Genomic DNA, 16026 nt, shown 5'->3' on the forward strand with positions numbered 1-16026 from the left:
TTGTCAGTTAACCCATTTTTATCCGTATTAAATATAGGTCAAGTCGGATAATTTATCCATTTTCGACCCGCTCATATCCAACCCGACCCGCCAGTTACCCCTTATCACGCATGTTCAAATGATACAGCACATACCAAATTATAATACGATGAACCAAACATCTTATAATTAAATATAACAATCCGGTAACTATACTAAATCATTTTATCGTCAGTGTAAAACCTGTCTGCAAAACAGTCGCTAAATGTAAATGAAAGTTACAGAAATAGTTTCTTCTTTTTCTTTTGGGTCTAGAAAAGTTAATTATGCCATAAAAATTACAGATTGGAGCTGTAGCTCCTACTCCGATTTTCTTTGGATTCTCATTATTCTACTAAATAAACATCACCTGTTAATTTAGTAACTTATATATTAAGCAATTAAAGAAGTATGATCGTGAAAATTTTAATACAATCTAAAGAAAATGTAAAGTTTCAGTGGTTATTGGAACTACAAATATATTGGAACGCTAATCTCTTGCATTCCATACTTCTGTATAAGCTCATACAACCAGCTCTGTTTCTTAAGCAAAAAGAATTGGTATTCTTCTCCAATTTTTGAACCCAGGATTTGAAGATTCTATAATCAGACAACGTATACAAGCATTTTTGGTGTCTAATGCCCCTATTTGAAGAAAAAGTGACTTGATCAATATTACAGTGCTTTTTTGACTTGCAAGAAGTTGGAACGCTCTTTGTTGGCAGCCTCAACATCATCTGGTGATGCTACAGCAACAACCACCCCTTTATCTTTAACTGCCTCCATGACGTCTCCAAATTTCTTAAAATCATCCAGCCTTTCCAGGAAAAGAAGCATTGATTAATAGTAACTTTTTACCACTCATTTGGAAGAGTAAGAAACTGATATAACTAGCATATACACAACAGCTTTATACTTGCAAATACAGAGCAAATGTTGTAATATCAATCTTCTATAACTTTATTCAGAATTACAGGACAAAGAGTTTTCTTCCATTGATTCTAACTTATCTATGCTTTAATATACTTCACTCATCATTTACTAAGTCAAACGATCTAATCATCCCTAACTTTAAAACGAAACATATTGTCATAATGGAAAAGGGGCATATCAACTGAAAAATGAAATAAACATAAAACAGCTTATCAAATAGTAACATTATCAAATAGAAAATACTAGTCCACAAAATAATACGCAGATTGTTTGCAGCAGCACAGTGCTACACAGAAAAACACCAACTCTATATGAGACATAACATATATGCAAAACAAAATTCAGCTGAATTAGGAACTACGCTTACCTTGTTGATAATATCTCTTCACGTCTCCTTTGCCTTTCTTCTTCTGATACTCCCAGTAAATATCGTAATAAACTGAGAGAATGAGTTCACATCATCAGATTCAATGCAATTAGCACATTCCAAGAGAAACGAAAAAGGAAAGGGACGTAACATAGCTAGTAAGACGAAATTTCAGTTAAAGCTTGCATGACCTAGTGAATTACCTTTTGGTGTTCACCCTTTGAGTCACCTAAATTACTATCCGAACAAAGATCAACAAATATTACTGACAAACTAAGTAGCATGGACAGGTCAACAAGCAATTTAAAAGGGAAAAGGGGGGATACCAAAATTATTTTGTTTACATAATTCTGAAAATATGTATGCACAGCTGGACAAAGTTATTTAAACCCAAAACTAGCAGAAAGAAATTAATAAATCTTCAGAGCACTATATAAGCATAGTTCCTCGCCAGCGTACTTCTTTGTTTTTGTTACGTGTTTAATTCCATGGATTCACGTTCTCCTTTTACCTAAAGGTCCTCACTAACATACAGTATCTCTTTTAATTTGTTAGAGAAATGGAAGCATAAAAAGATGTTCTTGCATTCAGAGAGTAATATGAGCACAGAATAGGCCTGATCATCCACTTACCTACTGTATCCTTTGGCATCGGGCAATTGGTAAGCATCTACATCTCCAATGGTCCCAATAATTGCCTTTGTGAGAGCGTCATCATCCATTTCAAGTTCTTTTAGGAAATTACTCGTTCCATCATACACATCAAGTGTCTTCAACAAATTTGGGTCTCGATATGATAAGAATGAGAATACCCCTGGTGAACCGAAATCTAAGATGTTAGCTAGAGAAACTCTGGGACCTGGAAATGCATCTTCAGATAAGATAAACACAAAACGTACCTGAATGGGTGTCAAAACCACAAAATCCTCCATAAGCTCCACCACTAACACGTACACGATCCCACAGCCATGTATTACTAATATAATTAGAAATAACATAAGCACTGCCTTTAAGCTCATAACCAGCTTCATATAGATTTGCTGCTTTTCCAACATAATTCACCTATAAGAAGGAATCCTCAACGTGTCAGATGAATTTTGACAGTGCAACGGTCAGACTGACAAGTCAAAGAACAAAACTTTAGGAGACAGCTAACCTGAGTAGGAACAACAATAGCTTCATTTGAGCGAGACAGTTGTGCATTCCAAGCAGCTGACTCCACTAAGGATGTGCTTGGAAGCAAATCAAGAAAATTGCTAATATGTTTCTCCGCGTTGGTGAGATTCTTCCCATCAGCTGTCAAATTTATCAGACACCCATTCTTGGAAAGTAAGGATGTTCGGATCTCCTCGAGGGATGAAGATATTTGGGGCCAGTCCTTCTCAATTTGGTCTTCAAGGCCCTTAAGAAATTCCAAGTAGCTGCAAACACACATAGATGAAGAGGTAATTATTTTGTTCCAAATATTTACATTCTCTTTTTTCGGTGGATGGAGGACGTTTAAACATAAGTCAAGCTGAAACAGATAAAGTATGGCAACCAACACAGCTAGAACAGAAGAAGATAAATTTACATCAACCAAAGCTGGCCAATCAGGATTATAACATAGGTACCCAGGGAAATAGGCCCATTGAAGATTGGAAAATTGTCAAAAAATCATTTAGACAAAGTCATTCAATAATAAAGGGGCAAAAGTCATCTAACCTTACACCACCCATTTGTTCAGATATCCAACCGGCAACGTTGAGCTTTGCACCCATCCTTGAAGCAGCAATGCTATGACCACTGCCTCTTAGTCGATTCTAGAACCAAATGTTCATTAAAAATATTAGATAATATGTCATGCAAATTCATTTACCAAAGCTCTAAGTGTTCCATCACTTAAAGCATACCTCCATTCTGGCCCTGCTTTGAGACACAAACTGCTTGAAACGCTTATGGTCATTAAGTTGGACATCTTGAAGAACGCGATTGATCTACAATAAGCAAATTGACATGATTTTATCATACTACCTTATATTCAGTGTACTAGCATGATCGATGATTTCAAATCATAAACTGGGGAAGCTAGGTGAAAAACAATAAAGCAACACTATAAAACCGAGGCACGGTCCATTAATAGACCTTGGACTAATTTCCTACCAAGTAAATTGATCTATACCAGAAAACTATATGTGAAAGAAAATCACATCACTATGTTTGATACTTATGAGCATGATTAAGAGGTCATTATGGATGAGATCAGGCACGAGTGAGATCTACACGAAATCTCCAGCCAAATTGCAACTATGACTTTATGATGTTGTCTCCTTCCCATGTAAGTATGCTCTGAGAAATATGATGTTTTGCGCCAATTCAAAGTTTAAACCTAAGACTTGAAAATGAGGAAGATATGTCCTCTAGCACTTGCCACAACACTACAGCTTGGAGTGGCCCTCATCTCCTCTTTCCTTTGTCAAAGATAGAATCATTAATTGAACCAATAGGAAACATAAATATATCAGAAAATTGGCAAATGCAAAGGAGGAAATTAGGGTGTTTCATGTTGGAAAAATGCAAAAATCATTTAGCTTCCTTGAACGGAAGGAAATAAATTAAGGAAAAAAGTCCGGAGTCTGTCAAATGCCAATAGTTCCACATAGCGACATGCTAGGGACAGGTTCATGGACAGCATACACCATCACTGTACTAGCTGACCAGCACTCTCAATCTAAAGTGTACCTAATACAATAGTTAAACAAAATTTATATAATGTACTTAGTTACACCAACTAGACGGAAATCTACACAAACAAGATCATTTTGAGGAAAGCCCACATAAGCTTGTCATGAATAGTAAAACTTAACAAACATCTTTTCCTGTTTAACTTAACACAAACTTGACAGGTCCTTAGCTCCAAAAGTCATCACTACAAAGTCCTTGAAACATAACATCACCACCCCGTTGTACTCACACAACGACATGAGAACATGTTTCCTATAGCATGCAAGAACCATTTAGAGCTATCAATTACCAAAGAGACTGATTTACCAAGTTAAATAGATCATCTGTACGTTGTGACATGGCTTTGCCTCGAACAATTATCTTGCTACATGGCTCCACTTTGCCGCGCACCGATGAGGTGAAAGGATAGACTGATATCCCTCCAGTTTTCCTTCCAATCAACTGGTTCAACTGCACAAAGTCTAAGTCCTTTGTGCCCATTTCCAGCAGAGACTGACTGTTAAGAAATTTTGCACATAATCAAATAATCTTTAATTCATATCACATCTTCATATTAGAAAAACCTAGGAGGGTTTTCCACATAAGATATACACAAAGTATGAACTTATTTACACAACTTTTATTCCAATTCCAATGGTTAAAAGATGCATTGGCCTATAAGATCATCCTAACCCTGCTCCTCATGAAGTTGTAGGCTTGTAGCCCACTACCATCAGCTTGTGATTTCAATCACCCAAATTACAGTTGCCAAATAATTCTAAAGCAAAATTAACCTACATGAACACGCTTTTGAAAACCACAAAGCGCATTCTACAGAGTATTGTGAATATGATATGTAAGCTTCAAAATAATGCAGGCAATTAGAAACTAGAGACCACATTAACATGCAGGGACAGCAAAAGAAGGAAGAAGAAAACCCACCATAACTGATCTACTGAACAAATTCTCGAGAAGAAAGAAGGAAAATAACAAGAATTGGGTTATATGAGTATAGCTCTCAGTATAGGGTCTTATCAAAGCGATTTATTTCATTTTTTATTTTTATTTTTGAATCATGGATCTTGGGTGAGTACTACCATGCCTTCATCTCAGACTACTTGAGGTCAGCTATATGTATCGTTTAAATCCATTCTACTCTATTTATGGTCCATTTTGTTCCAATACTCGATGAGTTATCATTTAAGACAAATTACGAGTTCTCTAAAATGAAAGATTTTCTAAACCCAACACTTATCCCTATACCCACATACAAATCTCTAAAAGGTTCTCCTGCATACTAAGCTCCTGATATGCGTGGGACCAAGGATCACACTATATCAGTTTAATTATACGATCTTACCTTACATTTCGGCAAAAGTCTATTTCCGGGCTTGAACTCGTGACCTCCTGATTACACTATGACAACTCTTACCATTGCACCAAGGCTCCACTTCCTCACATACAAATCTCTAACGAAATTAAAAAAACTTCTAGTGGACACTGGACCTAATGCAAGTGTGTCAAAGACTAAATCTTAGTCCAATTGTGTCTATATGACGTGTTGCTAATACGCCAGGTTGCAAATATGGTGTGTATTAAACAACGCCATAGTGGTTTCCCACCAAAAAGAAAAACGACATGCTGGGACTACATTTTCACAACCCAATCATTTCTCCTGTGCAGATTTTGGAGAAACCAGAATAAGAGGCAATCCTTGGCATAGGAAAAAACGAGACTCCTGTATGTAGGATATTTAGCTCTTTCTTCAGCAACCCGTGCAATAAAAGTTGCCCGTCTCAGCCCCTCAGAACAATTCCCAACTAGTTGAAGATAATAGGAAAAGACTAGAATATGAACAAAGAAACTAAAAAGGACAGATATCCATAAGTGAAGAACATTCTTCTTCAGGATCTGTAACCTAAGTTATCATGCCTAAGCTACACAAGCAAACATCTAAGTCACTAGAACCTATTTGTGCTAGAAGCAGAATGGACAGATGCAATCTGATCATGCAGGCATAGCACGAAAAATACCAAGAATAAGGACCATCAAAATGCTTGAAGATGGCAATGACTTCTGTACAGAAAGTAGATGTATTTCCTATAACCAAAGGAACCAAAGAAGCCTATACAACATCTCAAGTTCAAATAACATATGAAGAGATTATGAGAATGCAACTACTGGTCCAGCGAAGGCCTTCATGAGTGTAACTTCAATATGCCACAGCCTATGGATTCTAAGTCCATTTATTTCCACTTAGTTTGTTTCACACTTTCACTTCACTATTAGAAAATTCTCTTTCATCATTTTCTTTTCGAAGCAGGGGCGTCGCACATTAATACCTAAGCAGTTCAGGGGAACATATTACCAGAAAAGTGGGACCAACGGTAGCAGCTCTTGCTTCAATGAGCTCATGCTGAAGACAACTTCAGCATAAAGAACATCGTTCGTGAAGAGGTCATGCCTCAAAACTTTTACCCCATTGATGTCTCCTACCTACAATTAAAAACCCAACAAGTTAAACCAAAATGGAACTCATTTAACAGAATTAAAGCAAAGAAAAAAAGGTAGGTGGTTATTACCTCTGTTGGAACATGTGTAGGTTCTCGAGGAATATCTTGTAGAGAGAGGCTGGGCACACTCTTTAGGGCTTCTGGCGGGTCAGGAGTTTCTTGCTTTAACCGTAGCTCGTGTGTTGCCCGAGCCAGCTCAGCAAGATCCTCTTGGGTCATGCTTGCTTTAACTTTATCCAACGTTTCTTTTTCTATTTCTTCCTCACGAGATGCCTTCTTTGGGTCAGGCTGAAGAAAAGAACACCCGTATTTAACAGACACATAAATTATATATTGTCAAAGAAAGGATGTCAGCATCAATAATGATAACCTGCATCTCAACCGTTACACGGTGTGGATTTCTCAAGATGTATTGGTCTATCAAAGGAGCAAAAACAGCTTTGGAGCCTTCCTTAGCTATTCTGGCTTTCAGGGCCTCAAGGGGTTTCTGATACTTAAGTGGTTCAAATGGATCCATGTCATAAATCCATTTACCCTGAATGAAACATCACACCGAAAAAACATAACTCATTCTTTGCTGGAGAAAGGAAAAAAAAAGTATCAAGACAAATGATAGAGTTAATGAGAGTTTCTTCATACAATAGAGCGGAGCATCAACGCTAAACCACGAGGGAATGAGCCAGTGTTATTTTCTCTAAGAGAAAACTCAATTGTATTCATTGATGCCTCAACAGCATCTGAATCAAAACCTTTCTCAGCTAAGCCTTCTAGAGTACTCATGACCAATTCTTCAATCTTCTGAATGTTCTCTTCTGCAACACCCTTCAACCCAATGCTAAACTGAGGCTGAAGGAGCTCATCCTCAATCCCTCCACCAACAATAGCATCTCCTAAACCACTTTCTAGCAAGATCTTCCTCAAGGGAGAAGCTGGAGTCCCCAAAAGCAGATGATCCAAAAAACCTAGGGCAAGCTCAGTTTCCAAATCCAGTGGCTTGTCAGATAGCAGCCAATTAAGGCTTACCATGTGCTTCTTTTTCAGGTCCCCGTCTTCTCCAACAGGATATTTTTCTACGATCCTGACAGGCTCAGAAAATAGTTTCTGTGGTTCAACTCTTGATTCATGAGGAGCTGAACTGGCATCAAACATGTTCAAATACTCTGCACACAATCACACATATTATAGGAACATGAGATGTGCCAGAGTTTTAAAATTGAAGTCATTACTGGATAGAATGAACGCAGCTGATACCATGTAAATTTTCAAAAGTTTGAGCAAAATTTGATCAACATAATTGATATTTCAGCTCCATTTTAGCATGTTATACTTCTTTGTTTCTCTTTTTTCTTTTTTGATGAAGTAGAATACCATTAAATGCATCCAAAAAAAATCTTATACTTTTTTATTACAATTTCCATTCACTGTTCATTTTAACTTATGGAGAACTCTCGGAATTCATTAAAAGCCAGCAGAATTGTTCAATACCCACAGAGAACAAAGAACAAAAGTTGGAAAAGTAAGCATATACACAAGAACATATAAATTCCAACAAAGGTACAGAAAGCGAGCCTCCAAGTAGCAATTATATTTTTTTGGAAACTTCATTTGACTTGACACAAAACAACAACAACAACAACAACCCAGTATAATCCCCACTAGTGGGGTCTGGGGAGGGTAGTGTGTACGCAGACCTTACCCCTACCATGAGGTAGAGAGGCTGTTTCCAATAGACCCTCGGCATCCTTCCCTCCAAAAACTCCCCACCTTGCTCTTGGGGTAACTCGAACTCACAACCTCTTGGTTGGAAGTGGAGGTTGCTTACCATCAGAGCAACCCCTCTTGTCAAAACAAAGGGAAAAATAAAGGAAACAAATGAACTCAGAAACAAATTGCTGACTACAGAGGGGTCGGATGACTGGCATTACCTATATATACATAACATCTGAGGATTAATAAAATTGTGAAAATCCATGTACACAGTTGACAATGGAACACATAACAAACTAAATAGAACATTGGAGCTTGGGACACAAAATAGATCTAAAAAGAAAATTTGAAAGTAGTTTCCCTTGGCATAAATTGTGCAGCTTGCTCTATGCTACGTTTCCCTGTTTTATGTTATGTTTCCATACGCATGACATGATTTTTTTTTTATAAGGTAAATAATTTAATTAACATTGGGAAAAACCTCCCGTATGCAAGTAGAGAACCTACAACAATACACATCACATGATATTTTTGCATTTTACTGTACTTCTGAAATTAAGTTTTATATGGTTGATTACTTAACATTGAGCAAATTTTTGCAATGTGCTTTTCATTACCTTTTGAAGTTACAAATGTTTCTTCCAGCGTGTCCTTGTTAATCTTGGTTGTACAAAAAATTATATGCACAAAATAAATAATGTAAAATGTGTCGTCCCTCCAAATTCTAATATTTTGTGCCATGATAATTTCTAATGTTTTGTGTCATGATGTCCATGTGCTGTTGAGCTATGTGCATAAAATATAACAAGGCCTCTAATAGGTGTAGCTTCCCCTAAATTTTCAAAAAACAAGCAACACTCAACTATATTTTACCACAGCCTCTGATTGGTGTAGGGTAAGCTTCTGGCATTGGCATGTTAACGATTTTGTTAAATACATATTTCCTCTAAGACATCCAAGAAGTACATAGAGTAATGAATATCCGAGCCAAACCACTCATTCAAGAAGGATTCCCAAGTATAGGCAAAACATATGAATTAACACCATTCATGTTCATCTGAAATTATAAGAGATAAATGAATAAGCACCACTTAAGATCCGTAGACGTTCATTTGGGTCATCATCTCCATAAAACCATATCCTTGAATTGCTGGGATGGTAAAATTTCCTATGGAACTCCTGCAAACATATAGACACAGAAAACACCAGTCACGCTAAGAGGCTAACCAATTTTAGTAGCAGAATTCCAAACAGATATGTTAGATAATTAGTCACGACTGCTCTCCCTAGTGCCAGCAATACCATGTACCAAGTGTAGTTTGAAACACAATAAGAAGATCTATTGATGCATCACCAACCTATATTAGTAGATATTCATCATTTCATTGATAAAATTGCAGTGCCTCATTGTGCATCTTCTTTCCTTGGCGCACCAATATATAGGGCTCAAGTACAATACACAACATTTGTCCATTGTGTAACAACATCCAATTGAAGGACTTAACTCTCTCAATAATTTAATACTAACATTTTACTCACTCCGGTCCACAATAAGTGATTTTTTGGCTGTTTTCACACACATTAAGAAATTCACCTTTTAACATTAATTAGTAATGAAATTGACCATATTAACCTTTAGTATCTCTTCATATAAACAGTCCTAACACATACTCCAACACTATTTACTCCAAGGGCAATGTAGGAAACAAATAATTAATTCATTCTTGAAATCTGGAAAAATCACTTATTTTGGACCACAAAAAAAAAACAAAAAAATCACTTATTATGGACCGGAGGGAGTAAGAATAACACTAAAGATTCTAACAAGCCCCTCTAAACTCTAGGTCGAGAAACCAGCTTGAATTTACTTATTTTGGAGACATAAATGCAGCCACAAAACTTGCGTGAAAGTCACCACCGGAACCTCGCAGGAAAATGCCTCGGTTGTCGAAATTTTGCAGAAGGTTAATGTCATTAAATTGACAGGAAAGAATGGTCACTGAAGAAGAGGTAAGGTGCCACCAAATCAGTCACCAGAAAGAGAGAGTGGAAACATTTTGGCCAGAAGGTAGCATTCACCAATAGCTGAAAACTACTTAAATCTTTTCAAATGATCGAAGAAATTCTAGAACTATGTGTATGAAAGAAAAGAATATTCTAAATGAATACAAGACACCTATGTATTGGTGTCAAACACAATAAATATGATATTCTCCATAATAGGACAATATCCAATTTTAGAACTTAACTCTTCTAATATTTATGACTACAATCTAATACCAACATTTACCATTCTAGCAATCAACCATAACCTACTAAACCAACTTTTATTACACCTGATATCAAGGTTTAAGCATGCCTTTAATAATAGTGATCCTTCTAAGAGCTCCAACGAATATTTGAGCAGATATTTCTACCTTGTGTGGCCCAAAGAATGTCACTAAGTACTTCATATGAGAAGCTTACGGTTCTCACCTTAAAGATTAAAGCCCAGGTACTAAGTACTCCAAACCAATGAAAGCAAGAGGACAACAGTATGATGGAAGAACAACCACATCTGACCACTTGATTATAGAATGATTGATGATAATCACAAATATAATGGCCATTAATTGTGCATAGAGCCTAAGTTGCTCGGACACGGGTGCGGATCTAGAGGTCGGATCTTTCGAGATGTAAATTCTAAGATTTCGGGATACAGATCCTAGTACGGATACGGGTGCGGAGATCCGGCTAAAAATAATTCAAAAATATAAAAATATAAAAATATCTCTAAATTATGAGAAATTGTAAAATGGGAATTTCTTTTTTATTCTCAAGTTGTAGATAAGTAAATGATTGATTTCCTGGATAAGGTATGCTATTTTCTTCAAATTTACCCTAGTTTTGGTTCTGATTTCGGGAATCAAATTATATCTCGTATCGAATTTTTCCGTCCGTCGTGGTCAAAGTACCCAAAATTATTTGACCATACGTGTCGACATGGGTACGGCACCTAAACTGGCGTGTCGGAGCAACTTAGCATAGAGCATGTACAAGCTTTTGTATAACTTGTAGCAAGAGTGAATCCATTGAACATCATAAATCTAGCTTCTAGCTTTTTTTTCCGAAAACGGCAACAGTATAAATCTAACTTCTAGCTTATGGATTTATTTCGGAAGCTACAAGATGCCAGTTAACCAGATAACATAATGATTCTCAATCACCAAAAGATAGATGCTCAAGTCTTCTATTTGAACATGAAAATTCGGGCTCACGTATACATCCATGGAACATCTGTATACGTGAAGCATGCAACACAACCACAAACAATTCCCACAGTTTTAAAGAACATTCAAATTCAACTATAACACCTCACAACAAGCATGACAAGAAACATTGGGAAATACTATGAAGCAATGGGAAGAATCCAGGAATTGATATAATTAAACCATGATGATTTTTTAAATAAGGAAAATAAGTAATATGATTAAACCACGATGATTAGCAGTGTAATAACAAAAACTTGTTGAATTTGTTGAAGTATATAATCCATGAACCAGCAAACTAATGTGAAAGAGACTACCAACCTTAAATTCCTCAAAAGACAGGCTAGGAATTACTTGTGGGTCACCGCCACTGTCAACACCATAGGTATTATCAGGAAAAAGCGCCTGCAGAAGACATAGGACACTACTTATAAATCAATAGCCAGGTAGAGTATAACACTACTTTTATTCTCTGGAAGAAAGCCATGTACACATCTTTGTGACGTAGCTTATTAAATTGTCACAAGATTTAGCAAACCAATAACCTATTTTCAAGTCAAAACCTTTTAGTAAATATGACAATACAAAATTAATAAAGTCAAAACCTTTTAGTAAATATGACAATACAAAATTAATAAAGTACTTCACCTTGTATGCACAAAGAATTTTCTTTAAACACATTCAGTTATTCAATGTTATTTATCCTTCTGCTTTCACTAAATTTGTTGAGCTCATGCACTAAATTATTTTTGGCCTTTAGGCTCTAAACCTTGTTAGCATCTATAGTGATTACATGCTTGATATGTGATAAGATATTAACTACTCCAGTGAGCCCTTTATTGCATTCAACAAGAGCATTTCTAAAGTACATTATCATCAGTTATATCCAATCAATATAAATCGTTATATCTAATATAAACAGTCAGCAATAACACAAGTAATCCTATCCACATACACACAAAGAAATAAGAACATTCAAACAATTAATCAGTTTACCAGCCCTTACAAATGCTTGATGGCTACCTTAATTCAGAGAGAAACCCCATAAGTGTGACATCCATACCTGCTGGGAAGTTCGGCCTAGTAGATTATCAGGCTGAGAATAAACTCCCTTCATCTCATTGAACACAACCCCTGAAGTTTTACATAAAAGCTTTTGTAAGATATGCAGGGACAAGCTGCAGATGCGCCACTATCCGTAGGGATCAAAGTCGAAGACATTAAACTTTGTTCAAAGACACTACAGAAGAACATTGATAAAAGCACAAGAAAAAGAAGTCATCACAGGAGAGAAAAGGAAACGAAAAAAAAAACATGATTTAAAGGAGGATACCTTTAAAAGTTATGTCATCTGAGGGGTCATTCAGTTCATAATGCCAACCCTCTTGTTGAAATGTTTGGAAATCCTCCACACATTTAGGGAAAAAGACAGCATCTAAGTATACGTCAACCAGGTTGTAGAAATCCTGTTTGGAAATAAGCATATTTTAGTGGGCGTTTGGACATAAGAATTGTAAAATTCCGGAAAAAAAGTGGAAAAAAAATTCAAGTGAAAATAGTATTTGAAAATTAGAGTTGTGTCTGGACGTGAATATAATTTTGGGTTATTTTGAATTTTTGTAAGTTATCTAAGTGAATTTTGAAAAATAATTTTTTGGAGTTTTTCAAATTTTCGAAAAATTACGAAATTCATCTTCAAGTGACAACTCAATAATTATGGCCAAAGTGATTTCGAAAAAAAGTGAAAAAAATTTCAAAAAAAAAGGAAATTTGTTTTATGGCCAAACGGGCTCTTAGATAAAGGCAAACTTATTCCCTAATGATGTTCAACGTGTAATGCTTTCCTGACCTTTGCATTAGTGGACGCCACAGGATAACATGTCCTATCTGGATATGTGAAAGCATTCAAAAAAGTATTCAAGCTTCCCTTCAACAGTTCAACAAAGGGCTCTTTCAACGGATACTTCCTTGAACCACAAAGTACACTATGTTCCAGTATATGAGGAATACCAGTAGAATCTTTCCTGCATTAACAATAACTAATATGTCACAGCCTACTCGTTTTCCATAAAGAAAACAACAAACGAATTATCAAAATCTCATTTTCCATAGGTGAGCAGCCCTTGCTTTGTACTGCTTTGTTTAATTACTCTAAAAGATAAAGAACCTGTGAAAAAATTGATTTTTCAGTAATTTTACAGTCAAATACCATGTTAAACCGATTAGATAGGGTACAACTAAATTGACATATGGTAAGCATAATGACCATAAACTATTAGACTAAAGAAAAACTTACGGAGGAGTCCGGAAGACAATGCCAAAGACTTTATTCTCATCGTCATTGGACACCGACATTATTTCAGCGCCGGTTTTCTTGTGTTTGTACAAAACAGCTTTAGATTTACACTCATCAATAAACTGCTCCGATACTTTCTCGAACCCATATTTCTCAGCAACTTCATCATCAGCACCAAGAAACTCTGACAAGTAAAAAGCACAAATTTAACACACAAAATCAATAACAGGCTACTAGATAATAAAGAGTCAAATTAATTAGCGAGCAAGGGAGCACCTTGAGAGGATTGAGGGACGGAAGTAGCGATGGCTCGAACTGAGAGAGGGTAAAACTGTCTTTTCAAGTCGAGCGAAGGCGATAGGAGACGACCGTTGCTCCGGATAAGTGAACGCCGGCGGTAAAGGTTCTGGAGTAAACGATGTCGTTTAGCGGAGTAAGAAGCGAGTCGGTGTGAAGAGCGTGAGAATATTCTAGAGAAGGCGAGCGTGGAAGTGGATGACAGAGAGCGTAGTAAAACCGCCTTCTCCATTGTTGGAGAGAAATGAAGATGAGGAGAAAGGTGAAGTGTGCGCGTTGTGTGTGAAGATGGGGTTTTGGTAAGGAGGGAAATTTTATTATAGAAATATCGACCAAGGGGTTTTTAGTGGTGAACGGTCAAAAATGAATGTGGTGCGTTCCAAAATTATTTTGTGGAGAGCCATTAGGCCATTTAGCAAGCTCTCCTACCTCCCATTTAGAAGAGAGGAAAAACTAAAGCAGCTATAGCCCCTTGTTACTTGTCCCTCAATTCAAGTAACATAGATTTTCTATGGCTAATTTTAATACAACTTTATAAAAAAGTCGCTCCATCTATTAGAAAAAAAGTCAAAAAAACTCTCTAATCAAAATTTTCTCAGGTATCTTTGTAAAATCATGAATTATTAATTATTATAGGAATATTAACATTTATGTAGCTTTAAAATATATAATAATTCTTTTTGGGAGCAATCTATATCCAATTTTTTTTTGTGACAACTGTCAACTACCATTAACTCCTAAAACCATTACAAATAAAGAGCACCCTCCTTCTGTGTGCAAAAGAAAGGCCTCCAACAAAAACACTGGTATCTAATTACAAAGTAACTGCTGCACTAATTTTCTACATTTACTGGCTCTTTTCGAATTCCTAGTAATATCTACTATTTATGTAATCTCCTTCCTAATCTGTAATACTATCTCCTCTGTATGTACATTTATGCCTCTAAACAATTTCCAGTTTCTAGCTCGCCAAGTGAGATATATTAAAGCTTCATATACTGCAGCTACCTGCTCCTTATACTTCTTCCAATGCTTCATTTGTATGCTTTCCAGAACTTGTTTGATGTCTCCTTCTGGTATTTTGATGCATGTCCATTGATTTACTTCTCGTTTTATTGCCTTAAACCAGTTGCAAGTGTCAAACAGATGAGCACTTGTTTCTGTTGCCGGAGCTTCGCATAAACAACACCTGACATCAAATACTGATATTTGAAGCTTGAGTAATCTTTCTTTAGTGAGTAACCTTCCTTCAATTGCCAGCCTGTCACGACCCAATTTCCCCTCCGTGTGATGTCGTGACGGCACCTAGCCTCTAAAACTAGATAAGCCTAACATTTTACGAAATAATGAAATAAAAATATAAATTTAACCAACTATTCAAAAAATAATACACAACAATCCTAAAATCCGGAACATCGCGAATCACAAACTACAGAAGGAAAATCTAGTGTCTCTCTACATCATAGTCTATCAAAAGAAAATACATAAAATAATGGACATGGGGAAGTGTAGAAAGGGACTCTGAGGTCTACAGACGCGGCAGATATACCTTGAAGTCTCCAAAGTTGTCCCGGCTCACTGATAGTGCGGCTTATAAGGAGTACCTGGATCTGCACACGAAACACATGTGCAGAGAGTAGCATGAGTACACCATAATCGGTACCCAATAAGTGCCAAGTCTAACCTCGGCCGAGTAGTGACGAGGTCAGGTCAGGGCTCTACTGGTAAATATATAAATAAACAAGATAGAGCGTAATACCGCAATAAAATAAAGGCTGAAATTTAACAACAATGAAACCATAGAAGGTAACAGCTCAGTACACAGAAACACAACAGGGTATCTCTCAGATACCGTCTCGTAGTCCCAAACGTAAATGTGCAGTACATGGGAATTTTTCGGAATAACGTTCCGTAGTCCCAAAGTAAATATGCAGTATAGGAGGAT

The 16026-nt window shown here is 36.5% G+C and overlaps 1 protein-coding gene across 1 annotated transcript; it reads right to left on the reverse strand.

The window, feature by feature from the left end:
- Window positions 1-433: 433 nt before the first annotated feature.
- Window positions 434-14435, reverse strand: LOC104118963 (presequence protease 1, chloroplastic/mitochondrial-like). Its single transcript, XM_009630350.4, has 19 exons — window positions 14061-14435; window positions 13785-13968; window positions 13338-13512; window positions 12822-12954; window positions 12552-12622; window positions 11810-11893; window positions 9329-9419; window positions 7173-7693; window positions 6904-7068; window positions 6603-6821; window positions 6389-6516; window positions 4348-4537; window positions 3210-3293; window positions 3022-3119; window positions 2474-2738; window positions 2217-2379; window positions 1951-2131; window positions 1319-1390; window positions 434-835 (listed from the first exon to the last, which is right to left on the reverse strand). Exons 1-19 carry the CDS (start codon window positions 14311-14313, stop codon window positions 694-696), a joined length of 3219 nt encoding a protein of 1072 aa, XP_009628645.1. The 5' UTR covers window positions 14314-14435; the 3' UTR covers window positions 434-693.
- Between the last annotated feature and the right edge of the window lie 1591 nt (window positions 14436-16026).

Source organism: Nicotiana tomentosiformis, chromosome 1 (assembly GCF_000390325.3).
Source record: "Nicotiana tomentosiformis chromosome 1, ASM39032v3, whole genome shotgun sequence".
Lineage (NCBI taxonomy): Eukaryota > Viridiplantae > Streptophyta > Magnoliopsida > Solanales > Solanaceae > Nicotiana > Nicotiana tomentosiformis.